This window comes from Alligator mississippiensis, chromosome 12 (genome assembly GCF_030867095.1).
Source record: "Alligator mississippiensis isolate rAllMis1 chromosome 12, rAllMis1, whole genome shotgun sequence".
In the NCBI taxonomy this organism is placed as follows: Eukaryota; Metazoa; Chordata; order Crocodylia; family Alligatoridae; genus Alligator; species Alligator mississippiensis.
In genome coordinates, this window is record NC_081835.1 from 66495993 (window position 1) to 66510451 (window position 14459).

The 14459-nt window shown below is 47.0% G+C and overlaps 1 protein-coding gene across 2 annotated transcripts in view; it reads left to right on the plus strand.

Annotated features, from left to right (window-relative positions):
* The window catches only part of GAPVD1 (GTPase activating protein and VPS9 domains 1), a 49412-nt gene extending 35729 nt beyond the window's left edge, over window positions 1-13683 (plus strand). For both annotated transcript variants that reach the window (XM_014603005.3, XM_019495316.2), the window contains exons 15-26: window positions 119-486; window positions 1090-1177; window positions 1953-2033; window positions 2697-2819; window positions 3216-3345; window positions 5337-5446; window positions 5896-6055; window positions 6533-6720; window positions 7591-7804; window positions 8497-8569; window positions 9090-9287; window positions 9703-13683. In XM_014603005.3, the coding sequence (XP_014458491.2) occupies window positions 119-486; window positions 1090-1177; window positions 1953-2033; window positions 2697-2819; window positions 3216-3345; window positions 5337-5446; window positions 5896-6055; window positions 6533-6720; window positions 7591-7804; window positions 8497-8569; window positions 9090-9287; window positions 9703-9843 (1874 nt within the window). In that variant the 3' untranslated portion in view covers window positions 9844-13683. The remainder of the gene's footprint in view (window positions 1-118; window positions 487-1089; window positions 1178-1952; window positions 2034-2696; window positions 2820-3215; window positions 3346-5336; window positions 5447-5895; window positions 6056-6532; window positions 6721-7590; window positions 7805-8496; window positions 8570-9089; window positions 9288-9702) is intronic.
* The last annotated feature ends 776 nt before the right edge of the window (window positions 13684-14459 follow it).

Consider the following 14459-nt stretch of genomic DNA (forward strand, 5'->3'; position numbering starts at 1 on the left):
TCCGTACCTTTAAAAGCTTTTGACTTGCTCTGCACTTCTCTAGTTAAGTGCTACACTGATGAGCAATCACCTGCAATCTAATGCTGCAGTTAATTTTTTTCTTTCTTCCTGGGTGCAGGTCCATTGGCAGTGGTTAGGCCTAAAGTGCACTATGGAAGGCCTTCTCACCCACCACCAGACCCCCCGATCCTGGAAGGAGCTATGGGAGGTAATGAGGCCAGGCTACCCAACTTTGGCGCTCATATCTTAATTCCAACTGACCTGGAGGCGTTCAAGCAGAGGCATTCCTACCCCGAGAGGCTGGTCCGCAGCCGGAGCTCTGACATAGTGTCTTCTGTGCGGAGGCCTATGAGCGATCCTGGCTGGAACAGACGGCCTGGTAATGAAGAGAGGGAGCTTCCCACCAACCACAGCTGTGGAGTAGCTATTTTGGCTGCGCCTCAGTCCTCCTCTTCATCACCCAGCAAAGACTCCTCCAGAGGAGAGGTGAGGCTTTTTTTTCCTAGCCTGCTGAGTTGGGTTTTTGGTATCTTTCTAGCATGTTGTTTTTAAGCTAGAATGCCTAGTGCGATGTGGTGCTTACTGTGCTTAAGGGAGCAACCGGGCAGGTGTGTCACCTTTTGAAGGCATGCTGTAGGCCACCTCCACACAGTCCAAGCTAATCAAATAGCTCAAATGGATGAGGTGTGTCCTGTCCCTCCTCCCTCCCCCCCCCCTTTTTTTTTTTTTAACTGTTGCAGTAGCAGGGGCCCACAATGAACCTCAAAGCAGAGGTTAGCAACTGGGAATGCTTTGATAAGCTGAGAAAAATCTTGCCTGTTTTTAGGCCATTAAATAAAGTACTTTCCCTTCTGAATTCTTGTAGCCCAGGATAAATAGGTGACACCTGAGCTATAAGCATCCCTCCAAAGGAGGACTTAGAGTATCAGGCACAGGCATGCAATGGCTCTTGTACACTGCTGCTTGTTCAGCTGGTGTGGATGCTGTACTTGGTGTCAAAGAAACGTTTTTCAGTCTTTTATTTTCCAATTGCAAAAAGTGCTTGATGATTTAAATGCAACATGGACTGAAACCTGACTTTCCCTACAGATAGAAGAACGGAAAGATAGCGACGATGAGAAATCGGACAGGAACAAGCCCTGGTGGAGGAAACGTTTTGTTTCGGCAATGCCCAAGGGTAAAGTCATTGTGGCACTTCAGTAACAGTGCGTGCTGCTTTCAACAGACGTTCATTTTGAGTTGTATGGGAAATGTTTGTGATAGTTTCCAGTTGTTAATTGTATGCTGAGCAGGTTCAATAGGTAACCAGGGCAAGGTTTGTAGCAGCCTAGGCAGTAATAGTTGTGCCCTCCCCCACTCATTGTATTACTCAGGTTGTTCTGATTACTTACTACAGTCCGGTACCAGAGGGTCAAAGATCTGCTGGCTGGACTTGGTTTAAAAGATCACTGAAGTTATTTTTCCTCCTTGGAAGTGGAGGTTCTTTCTTTAGCAGATGTACAAGTAACGCAGTGAAGCTGAGGAAAGTATTACAATCCAGAGGAGGGAGACAAAAGCAGAACTGTGTAGAAGTCCAGGTCAGAAGAGGCTTAAGTTGGGTCTTGTGCATTTGGCTATTTGTTGACTGCACACTGACACTGCGGTGACTCAAACCTTTGGACAAATGGCTGGAATAAATCTGTGAACTCTTGCACTGGCCACATGAATGGTCCAGCCAGGAGTCAGGTTCTTCAAGGCTGCTTTGGAGGGTGGCTGTCTGATTTAGAGTAGGAGCCGAGAAGGGTGCAGCCTGTAGTAGGTTGCCTGTTCAACCTGCAGGTAGGCTGGCTCTTCGCTGAGACGGTTTGATGTTAAATGCTGGTAGGCAGTTTCTGAAAGCGGTTTTATTTCTATGAGGGCTGTCGCTGCCTCCACAGACAACATTTCTTATACTGATTTCCTCTCATTTCCAGCACCTATTCCGTTTAGAAAAAAAGAAAAGCAAGAAAAAGACAAAGATGACTTGATGCCAGACAGATTCTCTGCTCTTACAGGTTTGTCAATGATACTGCTTCCTAACTCCTTCAGCTAGGGTTGATTTTCTGATGTTCAGAATTAGACTCTAACAGCGTCGGTTGTATCAGAGTTGGTCCCTGGTCCTGAAGAAGATTTGTCTGCTGTCCCCTGCTTTGTTAGCTTCTGCCTGTCATTCAGTCATGACCTGGAATCCTGGGTCAGCCTCTGTTCTTACTTTGCCTTCACGGGCTCCTTGCTCAGACCGTAGATCAGGTTTGGGGTGGCTGCGGCGGTGCTTCTACAATTGCTGCTGAAATTCTAATGAGCTGAAGCTTGAGGTTGCGGCACAAAGTTAATGTAAAAAACCATAAAAATAGAATAGTTTTTCTCCTGCTGGTTCTTACAGGGGTGGCATAGCTACATCAGGGGTCTTGCGTCATGCTCCTTTTCAGCGTGGCCGTCTTCTGCCTTGTACTTTCCTAGAGGAAGCAGCTGTTCTAGGTTTCAGCCGAGCATACAAACCCAAGAAGAAATTGGTTGTTTCTGTATCAGTGAAATGAAAGAGGAGCTAGAATGATGTGTCTAAACGCAACGGTTTTATGCGCACTCTCTGTAGACTTCAAGGAGTAATGGGTCTTATGCTTCTGCAGTATTTTCATTTAGCAGGGATAATTCCCCTTCCATTCTCCTTGCCTTCTCAGATGATCCCAGCCCCAGGCTAAGTGCACAGGCGCAGGCGGCAGAGGATATCCTGGACAAGTACAGGAACGCTATCAAACGAACCAGCCCCAGCGAAGGAGCCATAGTCAATTATGACAGCACAGGTAAGGGCCCAGCCCTACTGCCCCAGGTTTTCAGTCAGGGAAGTGGAAAGGCATTATCTGCAGGGACACCTCTTTGCTTTTTGCTGGAATTGCTGTGTGCTAGCAACCTATTAGCTGGTGCTTTTTGCTATCTTGTAAGAACCAGGATGCAGTAAAAGTACATTGATCTCTTCTAACAAATCATACAGATTCTTCTGGAAGTGAATTTTACATTGCTTAGTTTAAATGCATTTTTTCAGAAGCACTAGACCAGTCTTTTGATTGAGTGATCAGTCGATGCATCTTGTCTGTACAACTTGCTCATTCTTCTCAGAAGTTAGGGACGAGGAAAAGCCAACAGTAGGGTACTAGACTGTCTGGCTGCTGGAATCGAGCAGTGTGTTTGTGTTTGCATAGAGGCCATGGGGGATGGTGAAAGTATGCATGACTCGCCACGTGATGAAGCCCTGCAGAATATGTCAGCAGATGACCTCCCTGATTCTGCAAGCCAAGTGGCCCAGCCCCAGGGCTCTGCTTTCTCCTACAGGTAAATGCAGTGCTTGTGTATCTAATGTTTGTGGGTTCATATTAAGATAAAAGCCAAAGCCATTTGCTGGGTCTGTAGGAGAACTGGTGTCCTGTAGGCATCCTGAATCTGATTGGTAGAAAATAATCAGTTTCCCTGGTGCAGCGTGGGATTGTTTCCAGTTGTGCAGTACCAGATATTTTAGTCGGATATAGTTTTAACATCGCAAATGACAGGATTTCCAGCTTCAGGCTGTTTTTCAGGCTAGCATTTGCTCATTTCCTGATGTTCAACCTATATTTCCATATTTTAATTCCACAATATTCCTCCCACTTATACTTCTTACTATGCCACATAATTGTCCTCCTTTCTAGATCTTTTCCTTGCCAAGCATTCCAGTTCCTGAATCGTTTCTGTTGCTCCACTCTGAGCTTTTCCTGTTTCTTGGGAAATGACTGGCCCAGTACTGAACACCCTGTCCAAAGTCCAGTTCCACTGGTGCTGTGGGAAGGAAGACTGGTTCCCTGTCCCATGATGTGAGGCCTGTGTTACTGTTGTGCATCACAAGCATGCCTAGCTGGCTCCACTATCTCACCTGGAGTTTGTGTTCCAGATTTCTCTTCAGTTTTTTACCCCCAGTTTTTGAACCTGCTGTGACAAACCTTCCCACTTATATTTATTTCAATTAACTTTGGAAGGAAGTAACTTGACTTCATTTACTGCTGCGTATAAACCATCATGACTAAAACTCAATGAAAACTTCTTCCACGATATGTGGATGCAGGTATACTGAAGGGATTGATTTGAGTTACTGGTGAGTGTGGAAACGAAGATCCCAGACTTCTGGGCTGCCTGACACGATGCAGGTCTAGTGTAGAAATAATTGAACATTACGCATCAAACTGCACTGTTAGCTGTACGAGGGGGCACGACTGCTCAGGGTGCTGATTTGGGGAAAATTCCCGTGGCTTCTAGGTCAGCAGCCTGCACTGAAGCAGCTTTTGGGCAGCCTAATCAATTCTGAGCTGATGCCTACATAACTAGAAGGTCCTAGGAGCTCCTTTATTGCAGAGATGCTTTTCTAGTGTACCACTCAGCCTCCCTGATGCGGTACTGCAGTGTTGGTAAAAAACCACTCTTGCATGTTGGAACTCAAAGCCCTTTGGTGCTAAGAACAAGCAGTAGGCTTAGCGAGACAGCAGTGCCGTACACGGGCTTTGCTGTACAGGCACACGGAGATTCCTCTGCATACAGCACTAAGTAGGCATTCTGTGGGCGTGATTAGTGGAAATCAAGTTTTTTCTTGTTTTCTCATTGACTCTGAAATCATTGGGTTCTGCCAGTGGATGCCTAGAAAATCCCCTGAGGCTTGGAATTGTTCAGAAGGCAGACAGACAGAAAGACAAATGTCATCCAGTTGGGAGTTACCTCAAGCAGTTAGCAATCATGGCAGGCTCGGTGCAAAGGCCAGCGTTCGTGACTGTGAGCAGTGAGCTCTATGAATAGCATCTCCAGACCTGGGTGAAACACAGCCATAGCAATTGGGTAAGGTCCCCTGGCGAAGGAAGGAGACCACTATTATCAGTTGTTGCCAAGCTGATACCATTCACCTGCATAAACGTTACTGGAAAGAAGGCATTCCTTTCCGTTATGAAAGGCAGAAAGGAAAACAAAATCAGCCTGGGTTAATTTCTGTACAAGTTACATTCTAGTGACTTGAGTGTCATTGAGGCCATCACCTTGCAGGAGCAAAGTCAAGCCTTATGCGGATACCATTTAAATGGGCGCAGTTTCCTTGGAGACGTGAACTAAGCGGAACAGCAAAAGGGGTCGGTGGTAGTGGGCTGGAAGAAACTTGAGAGGGTAACCTCTAGTGTCTTTCCCCACAGTGCATGGAAGTTGCATGGAATAGCTTTTAGATGGGCTGATTTAAAAACGTGAGGACTTGTCCTTGCAAAGGGAGTGGTCTGATCAGCTGCGTATCTAAGGAAACAGCCTTTTGTTCTCTCTAGGGATGCAAAGAAGAAATTGCGACTGGCGCTCTGTTCAGCTGATTCTGTTGCCTTTCCTATGCTGAGCCATTCAACAAGAAACGGCCTACCAGACCACACGGACCCTGAGGGTAAACCCCTTTTCATGAATGTGCTGACACTTGCATGCTGAATATTTCATTCTGCTCCTCTCTGTGTTGCAGAACTTTTTGGAAACCTCTCATTGTGCCTTTTCCTGTTCCTGCCATCATCTTCATGTTTTCTGCTGTTTTCCCCACGCATGTGAGCACTTTGCCAATCCCAGTCTTTAGTGTGTTGTAACAAGGTACCTCTGCAAAGTTGGAGCATAGCCAAAGGGCGATGCTGTAGAAGGGACTCTGGAGGTGGCTGTTCTTGGGAGACTGAGATGCACAAAACAAAGCAGAGCATGCTGCACAGAAATACCGTGGGTTTAAAGCTGCACATGAGTCAGTTTTCCACATGGTTCCTTCAGATCCAGGGCACTTCCTCTCCTCTTTTCCATTTAGTAGGAAAAGCCATGTAGGCAGTCGAGTAACTGGTCTGTCTTCTCTCTGCTCAGACAATGAAATCGTATGCTTCTTGAAAGTTCAGCTAGCTGAAGCCATTAACCTGCAAGACAAGAACTTGATGGCCCAACTGCAGGAGACCATGCGGTGTGTAAGCCGCTTTGATAACCGGACCTGTCGGAAGCTGCTGGCTTCCATTGCAGAGGACTACAGGTACCTTGTTCTGTTTCTCCTTGATAAGCATGGTCTAAGTGAAGGTTTGTTTCTGCCCATTAGTGCATTGGGAGTGGCCCACTTGATTTGTCTTATACCCGGCCAGGTTCTGCTTCGCTTTCCCACCAAGTGGTGCAGTTGCCTTGTCTTCCTCCAAAAGAGCCACAAAAGGCTTGAACAGTAAATCCACGTAGCTAGTAATAAGCTGCTGTTCAGCCAGCACAGCAGGGGCTGTTCTGCGCTGACGCACGGCACGCCTGCCTTCAAATGCTGCTGCGGTCTGGCTCCTGGGAGTGGGAGGGCTGTGCAGGCAGTGAGCCCAGTGTTGGAGCAGGGACAGCTGCCTGGTCCAAGATGCTACGCAGGAGGCTGTATGAAAGGTGGCGTTCATAAGGGCAGTCTGAGGGCTTCTCCCATGTCATGCTGTGATCAGGCCTGGAGAGCCAGGGTCACCTTGTTGGTGCTGTTTCCCCTCAGGAAAAGGGCTCCGTACATTGCTTATTTGACTCGCTGTCGCCAAGGCCTGCAGACCACGCAGGCACACCTGGAGCGGCTGCTGCAGAGGGTTCTGCGTGATAAGGAAGTGGCCAACAGATACTTCACCACAGTCTGTGTGAGGCTGTTACTGGAAAGCAAAGAGAAGAAGATAAGGGAGTTCATTCAAGGTAATTCAGTGGAGGGTGTGGGTTGTTGGTCTCATGTGCATGGTGTTCCAGGTGCCTCTACCTCTGCTGGCCAACGTTCAAGAACAGTCTGAGCTGCAGCATTATTTCACTGCCTGTATCCTCCAAAGACTGGCTGTGGGAGGCTATGGGGAGCAGTTGGCACGAGGGTCAGAAGCATGATGCTCGTACCTGGAGGTTCTTTTGCCGCTGGGGACTTTGGTTTAGAAAACTGCCCCAGAACAGACCTGGTCTTGACAGTTGTGGTATATCCGGACCCTCAGTGATGTGGTCATTGAAAGGGATGTGAAGTACAAAATGCAGCATCACCTTGAATCCAGGTCCTGCTGCACTGTCGGTGCCAGGAGGGGTTCGTTTTGCGCCATGTTGTGCCACCTGTGCTGTTTATCGGCACTTCCATGGGCATGTTGTAACGATGCATGTTTCATTGAGGAGAAGCGACCAGGAAATGCTGCTGATGCCCTTTCCTAAGCTCGTTCCTTTCCAGTGATACTCTCCTGGCTCTTGACCTGTACCAGTGCTTTTCCTCTTTAGAGAGCCTCTGAGGGGGAAGTAGAAGAGTCTCCAGGGTTGTGTGTAGGATCTAGCCACAGAGGAAGTGAGGGGAGCAGTGAGAAGCAGAGGCCTTGCCCACATGACTTAAGATACGTCTCTGCTTTTTTGCCTCTGTCGTTGCTTGAATAAGCCCATTTCTGTTCCCTTTCATCCCCTCTCCTCCTCCCCTGAAAAAATTCTCCAGCACCTACCTGCAAGGAGGGCCTTCACCAGCCTCTGGGCCTGCTTTTCCAGAGAATCCACAGGGAAGTTTCAAATGGCCTGTTTAACTGAGCTTCCTCCCTTCTTTGCATGCAGATTTCCAGAAGCTGACAGCAGCAGATGATAAAACAGCCCAAGTGGAAGATTTTCTCCAGTTTTTATATGGGGCTATGGCCCAGGATACCATCTGGCAAAACGCCAGTGAGGAGCAGCTCCAGGACGCACAGCTAGCCATTGAGCGCAGCGTGATGAACCGCATCTTCAAACTCGCCTTCTACCCCAATCAGGATGGAGACATCTTGCGTGACCAGTAAGTTTGGGACTCGAGGCCCCTGAGTCTCCCACAGGTAGTGGGTAGAGAGAAGCAGTGCTCCTTCCAAGGGCAAACTTGTGCACCCAGGCAGGCCAGCCAGGTCTGTCACCACCTTTTGATTTTCTTGAAGCTTTTGCATTAAACCGCAAAGCATTTTATTTACATCGTGGGCGGGGGGTTGTAACTTGGGATCATATGCAAAAACAATTTCTTTTAAAAAGTTCATGAAAACGAAGGAAGAGACATAGGAGAACCCTTATTATGGCCCTTGGTTGTATAACCCTTGTATTTCTGCGTGCTGAGATGGATAGTTTGAAGCTGTTTCTTGATACACATCTCAGTTTAGTTTTGCCAGAGCTAGCCCAGTGTGTTCTCAGTCTTTCCACTTCTTTCAAACCATCTACTCTCTAGCAACTGTGGTAGACCTGGCATTGGATTTGATGGCAGGTTCTCTCTCCCCTGGTGGTAGTGCCAGTGCACACTCCAGGTAGAGCCGTGGTGACTGCTCGCACGCAGCATTCGTGTTGCATCCTCTCCTCTGTGCGGTGCGTGGGCTGGATGTGTCCAAATTTATGAATTAGGACTGGATGGGAGGCCCCATGGGCATCTGCCATTTTACAGAAGCTGCGCTTGGTCTCTTAAGAGGGCTGTCTGCTCCCTTCCCTCATGGAATTTGTTCTTGTTCTCAGGGTCCTTCATGAGCATATCCAAAGGCTGTCGAAGGTGGTGACGGCAAACCATAAAGCCCTTCAGATACCTGAGGTAACAACCTTTTCTTCTCTCCACTTTTGACTTAAAATTGAAGGAAAAGAACAATTCTGTTCTGAAAGCAGGAGAGAGGCCAGTAGAGTCTGGATGACGCTGTTGTGTTGGGTCCCCGAGATGACATCCAAGCTTGGAATTGCATTGTCCATTTTTTTTACTTTTGCATGGGTTGGAATAGGGAGTAATGGGAAAGAAAAGCCTAGTGTTAAACCAATGTGGAGGGTTCTTCCTTCCCACCTCCCTCCTCCTCCCACAAACTGCCCATTCCAGCTAATCTGAGAAGCAGTAACCCAGTGACCCTGTAAAAATACTCTTGAAGAGAGAGGTGGATTTGTTTACAATATTGAAGGGCTCAAGACTCTTGTACATAACAACTGTCATTGCTTTTTCAGCAGGTAAATTTTAAGTCTTTTAGAAAGACTTTAATCGGAAAGTACTGGCAAGTCTAGTATTAACTCCAGGGAGTCTGTAATAGCTCGGATGGAGTAGAACTGGGATTGTTTTGTCTTGCTGTTAGGTTTACCTCCGGGAGGCACCGTGGCCATCTGCGCAGTCTGAAATCCGCACAATAAGCGCTTACAAAACCCCGCGAGACAAAGTGCAGTGTATTCTGAGGATGTGCTCAACTATCATGAACCTGCTGAGCCTGGCCAATGAAGATTCGGTGCCTGGGGCGGATGACTTTGTTCCTGTCCTGGTCTTTGTTCTCATAAAAGTGAGTTGTTTAGCTGAGAGCACGCACTCTTGTTCAGCATTTCTTTGAGCGTGGGGGTAAATGAGCGGATTTTACCCAGGGGTTCTCTTGGTATCAGCTGCCGACCTGTCTCCTTTTGCAGCGCAGGCTTCATCTGCCCGGCACAAGTTGAGCCCTCAGCAAGTTGAAATGTAAAGAGCAGATCTGATGTGTGGGATCAGCTAGGGCTGTTCTGCAGATGCATCCCCCAGTGTCCGCCTGCGGCCCAGTTTGCACTCTGTGCAGTCGTGGCCTGGACTGGGATCGTTATTTGTATTTAATATCAAATGGGAGGGGCGCTATAGAAATGGTGCTCAATCTCTGTTCTATTCGATTTGTAACACGCTGCTGTGCTAGAGATCGTTGTAGCAGTTCCTTTTTCTCTTTTCACCCCCAGGCAAATCCCCCGTGCTTGTTGTCCACTGTTCAGTACATTAGTAGTTTTTATGCTAACTGTTTGTCTGGAGAAGAATCGTACTGGTGGATGCAGTTCACAGCAGCGGTTGAATTCATTAAGACCATTGATGATCGCAAGTGACCTGCGGCTTCGCCAGCGTGGGCAGACTTGTTGCAGGGAGGAGCCTGTCAGAATGTGCATCAGCTGTTTGAAAGCTGAAGAAGAGACTTTCCGTGTATAATATTGTACAGAGCTGAGGCATTTTAAACAGATCTTTACTAATCAGATTAATTTAACAGGTTTCCCTTTCCTCTCTTTTGGTTACGTCTCTTGCCCCTACAGCTATTAGCACTGCAAAAAGGGACCACGTTTTTCAGGTATTTCAAAATCTGAAAGTGTTTTAGGAAGCTCTTTGCCACACTTCTTGCACAAGATACACTATGTTTTCCCCTTAGGCTTCTATTCACAAAAAAAATGCATTTCTTTTGTTTCTAGCTAAAAGATTAGGACTACCACTTTTTAAGATCCTTTTTAGTTTAATACACCTTTTGTTCAGAAAACACCAGCCACACAGAAGGGTTGTAGCAGTTGGCATTTAGGTAACAGTTGTATTTCACCTGCTGTAAACTTCAAACCTGAGAGGACAATGTAAATATATAATATGACTATATTTAATGAATTGTAGTTATCTTTGGACTCCATTATCCTTTCAGTCAACAAGCAAGGATCTCCCCTGTCCTCCAGCAGCCTGTGACATACTTTGTTGGCTGAGGAGGTGACTTTCTTAATAGACTAGGTTTAAAAAGGGCAAACCTAAGTATTTATTAAAATGTAATAAAGTTTACTGAACTTCCTGAAACTGGAATTTATAATTCACAGGGCTCTCACTGACCTTTCACATTTTTTGGCTAGGGCATTAGTGTGTTCAAGTTTTGCATTTCTAGAGGAGAGGGACTGTAAGTTTCAATAGATAAGTTCTAATATAAAAAGGAATAGTAAATACCTTATTGTAATATTTTTTCTGAAACATTGTGTATACTGTACAAACCCCAAACAGAACCTTAAACTGTAATATATATTTTGATTAGTCACATTAAATACATATGCCGGGGGTTTCAGAAGGTTTTTTTACTAAGTGTTATTTGTATTGTCTGCTACAGCAGTGCAGGTTTTACTTGTTCATATAAAATATTTTGAAATGCCATATGGTTCCTTATGAAACACATCATGACATCAGTTCAGGGTATTTTTTTACAGATTTGTCTTGCCCTGCTCCCTTTCACAGCGACAGAATTAGGAATTTAAAGAAGGTTCTTGTGCAGAAGACCAGGTGGACCTTCCTGAGAAACGGAACAAGAGAATGTCTAGAGATGTCCCAAGGGATTCTGATCTGCACGTGCACGGTCACTGGCCTTTTCCACTGTTGTAAGTTTATCAAAAAAGACCCTTAAATTGTGACTCCTTAATGCCAGCATTACGCCTCACTCTCCCAGTGCGTGCCATATTGCTGGCAATGAGGTGAGCCAGACTTTGTGGCCACCAGTAGTAAAAAAAAACAAAACCCAACCCCCCTGTATAACCTGCTTTATTAACCCCTATATTTCCCTGCTTTCAGCTGGACAGTTCACATGTACTGTGTTCTGCACACGCAATTGATGGAAGAGTTTTTTTCCCTCTTTTGGAAAAGGCCAGTGAGCTGTTAGAAGCCATGTACGTCAGGCTTGACAAGGGAGTCTGTTTAAAAAAGAAAAAAAGCAACTAACTGGTACATCTAATACTAGTTTGATTAGTTGCAATTAGAACAACTTTTGTACAGTATTAAGTGCTTGAGGTGCAACTGTGCTGCTCGCTGGGCATAATTCAGTGAAAGCGACTTCCTGCTTTCAAGGCCTCAGTATCTCTAATGGGTCTCTATCACTGTTACCATGTTAAATCTGTGGGAAGTGGGTGGGATGGTATAGCCTTTTACTTTCTGTTTATAGTCTTTCTCCTCTATTATAGACTTGATCGTAGGATAGAGCAATACTTTCTAGTAGCAGCAGAGTTCCTGTAGTCTGCCTTTCTCTGGTAATGCTGATCTTCAGTCCGAATGGCATTGTAACGCTCTCGTTATTTAGCCTTCAAGGGTTTTTGGTGCTGAAGACACTTAATCTTGTAATACTGTGTTCATAGCCCTGACCAGTGGTGAAGCACAATCCTGCCCTCAAAGGAATGGCCAGATCACACCTAAAAGCAATATCAACTGGTTGTACCACAACTGGAGTGTCCTGTTGAATTAATTCGTTACTGCAGATTTGTCGTGCTGGTATCCATGCACCGATACCCCGTAGTCCTGCCGTTTGGGTTCCAGGCAAGGAGAAGATTTGGTCTCTCAAATCCGCCTTGTCGTAAACCGTTTTCTCAAAATGTAGCGTATGGCACAGCAGCACCTTATGAGGGAGCGGTCACGTCTGTCACGGGCAGGCCGGGCACAGAGCAGTCGGCTCCTAAACGGCCTTCAGGACTTGTTCTGCCCGGGAAGGTGTCTTCCCTGGCAAAGCCCGTTCTCTTCACAGTCTGTATTACTTTGCTGCTTCTCTGTGGAGAAAAATTACTGAAAAAAGTTTGATTTTTTTTTTTTTTAATGACATTATTTTAGAAAAAGTAAAGATTTGTACAAGTCCCAGCACAGACAGGAGTCTCACAGCAAGAGGGTCTTTTGCTTATTCTTATTTTTTATTTTAAACCTGCTACAAAAGCCTTTTATACCATGTTATTGATGGCCGTAGTAAAAGGATTAGGCTTTCCAAAGAATTAGAAGTCTGACTGTAACGTGTCTGTTTTCCTGGTGGCTGTACGATTTTGTTTGACAATGTTAAATGATGTGTATGGGACGATGCCTGCTCGGGTTTCTGTTGTGCAATAGTTAGAGGTGAAGATGGAAAGCACAAAGGACCAAACGGTACCAACTGTTTTGCCAAAAGGCTGCAGCCCAGCCATGTTTGCACCCTGCACTTCAGCCACGCAAGGGTACACTGAACAACTGTTCTGGGGAGGAGAGGCTCTTTGCAGCCCGCTGTCTGCACAGACTGAAGGCCCAGTTGTTGAAGTCAGGGGTGCTTTTGCAAGAGTGCGGAGGAATAATTGACTAATTGTCTCGATCCAGCTGTTCCCTTCACGCTGGTGTTTGCTATTCCTGTGCCCTGAGCTGAGCATTGGGTCTTTCATCCCCAGGGGATCCCCCCGCCCTACAACCCCTGGTGGCTTTATTTCTTCCTTCAAATCTTGTTAAGCTCCTCTTCTAAGGAGCATTGGCACGTGCGGCCTGCTGTCATTTTAGTTTGAAGTTGCACTACTAACTATTGGATGGAAACTGCCATACACAGCAGGAGGAAGTCACGACACAACCCTCTTTACTTGAGGTGAGTTTCTGGTGAGCACAGTGTCACGGCCTATTTGAAAGCAATGTTCTGTTCAGCCAAATCCTAGCAGAAGTTTGGGGACCCACCGCCATGTCAGTCATGCTGAGTAGTCTGCAGGGGAAAACCGGCAGGTTGAAAGGGCAGCAGTCAACATGCGCCCTGCTTATCAGTGCTTCAAGGAAGTGAAGCTTGTGTAGTGTAACTTATGTGGCCCAGCTACTGTATCTATGCGGCAGCCTTAGGCTGGAAGTGTGGTGGGAGGCCTGGAGCAGCAGAAAATCATGGGCTGTAGAGGGGGCGGTTCTCCTTTCTCGGGGATTACAGCTGATCCGTGGGCGAGCCCCTGCTCCAGGAGAACGAGTCTGCTGAGTTTATTGCGTGTTCTGTACCTCTTCATTGTGCTTCACCTCTGTTTTACAAGCTTTGTACTGCCTCTCCTCTTTGAAACTGGTAACGCCTTTCTAAATCGAAATTAATGAGCTTGCACAATCTTGTATACAGGAAGCCCATCTTGTCTCTAATGTGATTATTAATGTATGATATCATTCTGTACAAACCGATTAAAAAGGAGAGCAGTTTACCTGCCTGGCTTCGTGTCTCTGCATTCTAATGGCCACGTGAGGTCCTGCGGGCTCAGCAGCCATGCTGAAGGCAGGCTCGCAAGTTGTGCACACACATGCTCAGCTCCAAGCGGGGCTTGGGGAGAGGTGGGTGGGAAGGACAAGGGCGCAATGGCAGGCTGCGGAGCTCCTCGCATAAGGCCCAGCTGGAGAGCACTGACAGAGCAGTTCAAAACAGAACAGCCCTCGCTGGTCACTTGGTCTGAGTGCATTTAGTTTGGGGGCTTAGACTGCCAGCAGACGGGCATCTCCATCGCTCTTTGTATCGACCAGGCCTGGTGCTGGCACAGCCGTAATCCCAAAACCCACTGCCAGAACTGAAGCCAAGTGGCCTACTGCCAGTCTCAGCACGGGTGCAAAGGGTCAGGCAGACGTAGAGCAAACTCCCATGTAGCCCTATGAGGGAAGCACCACCGGGAAGAACTAGAGGCCTGGGCAAAGTGGTCCCTGAGCAGTGGTTGCAGCGGGGCCGGGGCTGTTGGGTCCATAGGCATCACGTCGGCTCGGGTATTTGTAACCTTTCATAAGAAAGATCAGCTGAGAGCTTGAGGGCAGGATTGGCCCCGCACCGCCCAAAGGGGAACAGGCGGAGTATCCGAGACCCACGATGAGCGCCGCGCGGGGAGCTGATGATGAGACTGCCTGGCAGAACAGAAAAAATGCAACAGCCGCCTCCTGTCAGCCTTCGACCACAAGATTCATCTTCCAGGGGAATTCATCTGCAGTTGTGAATCCA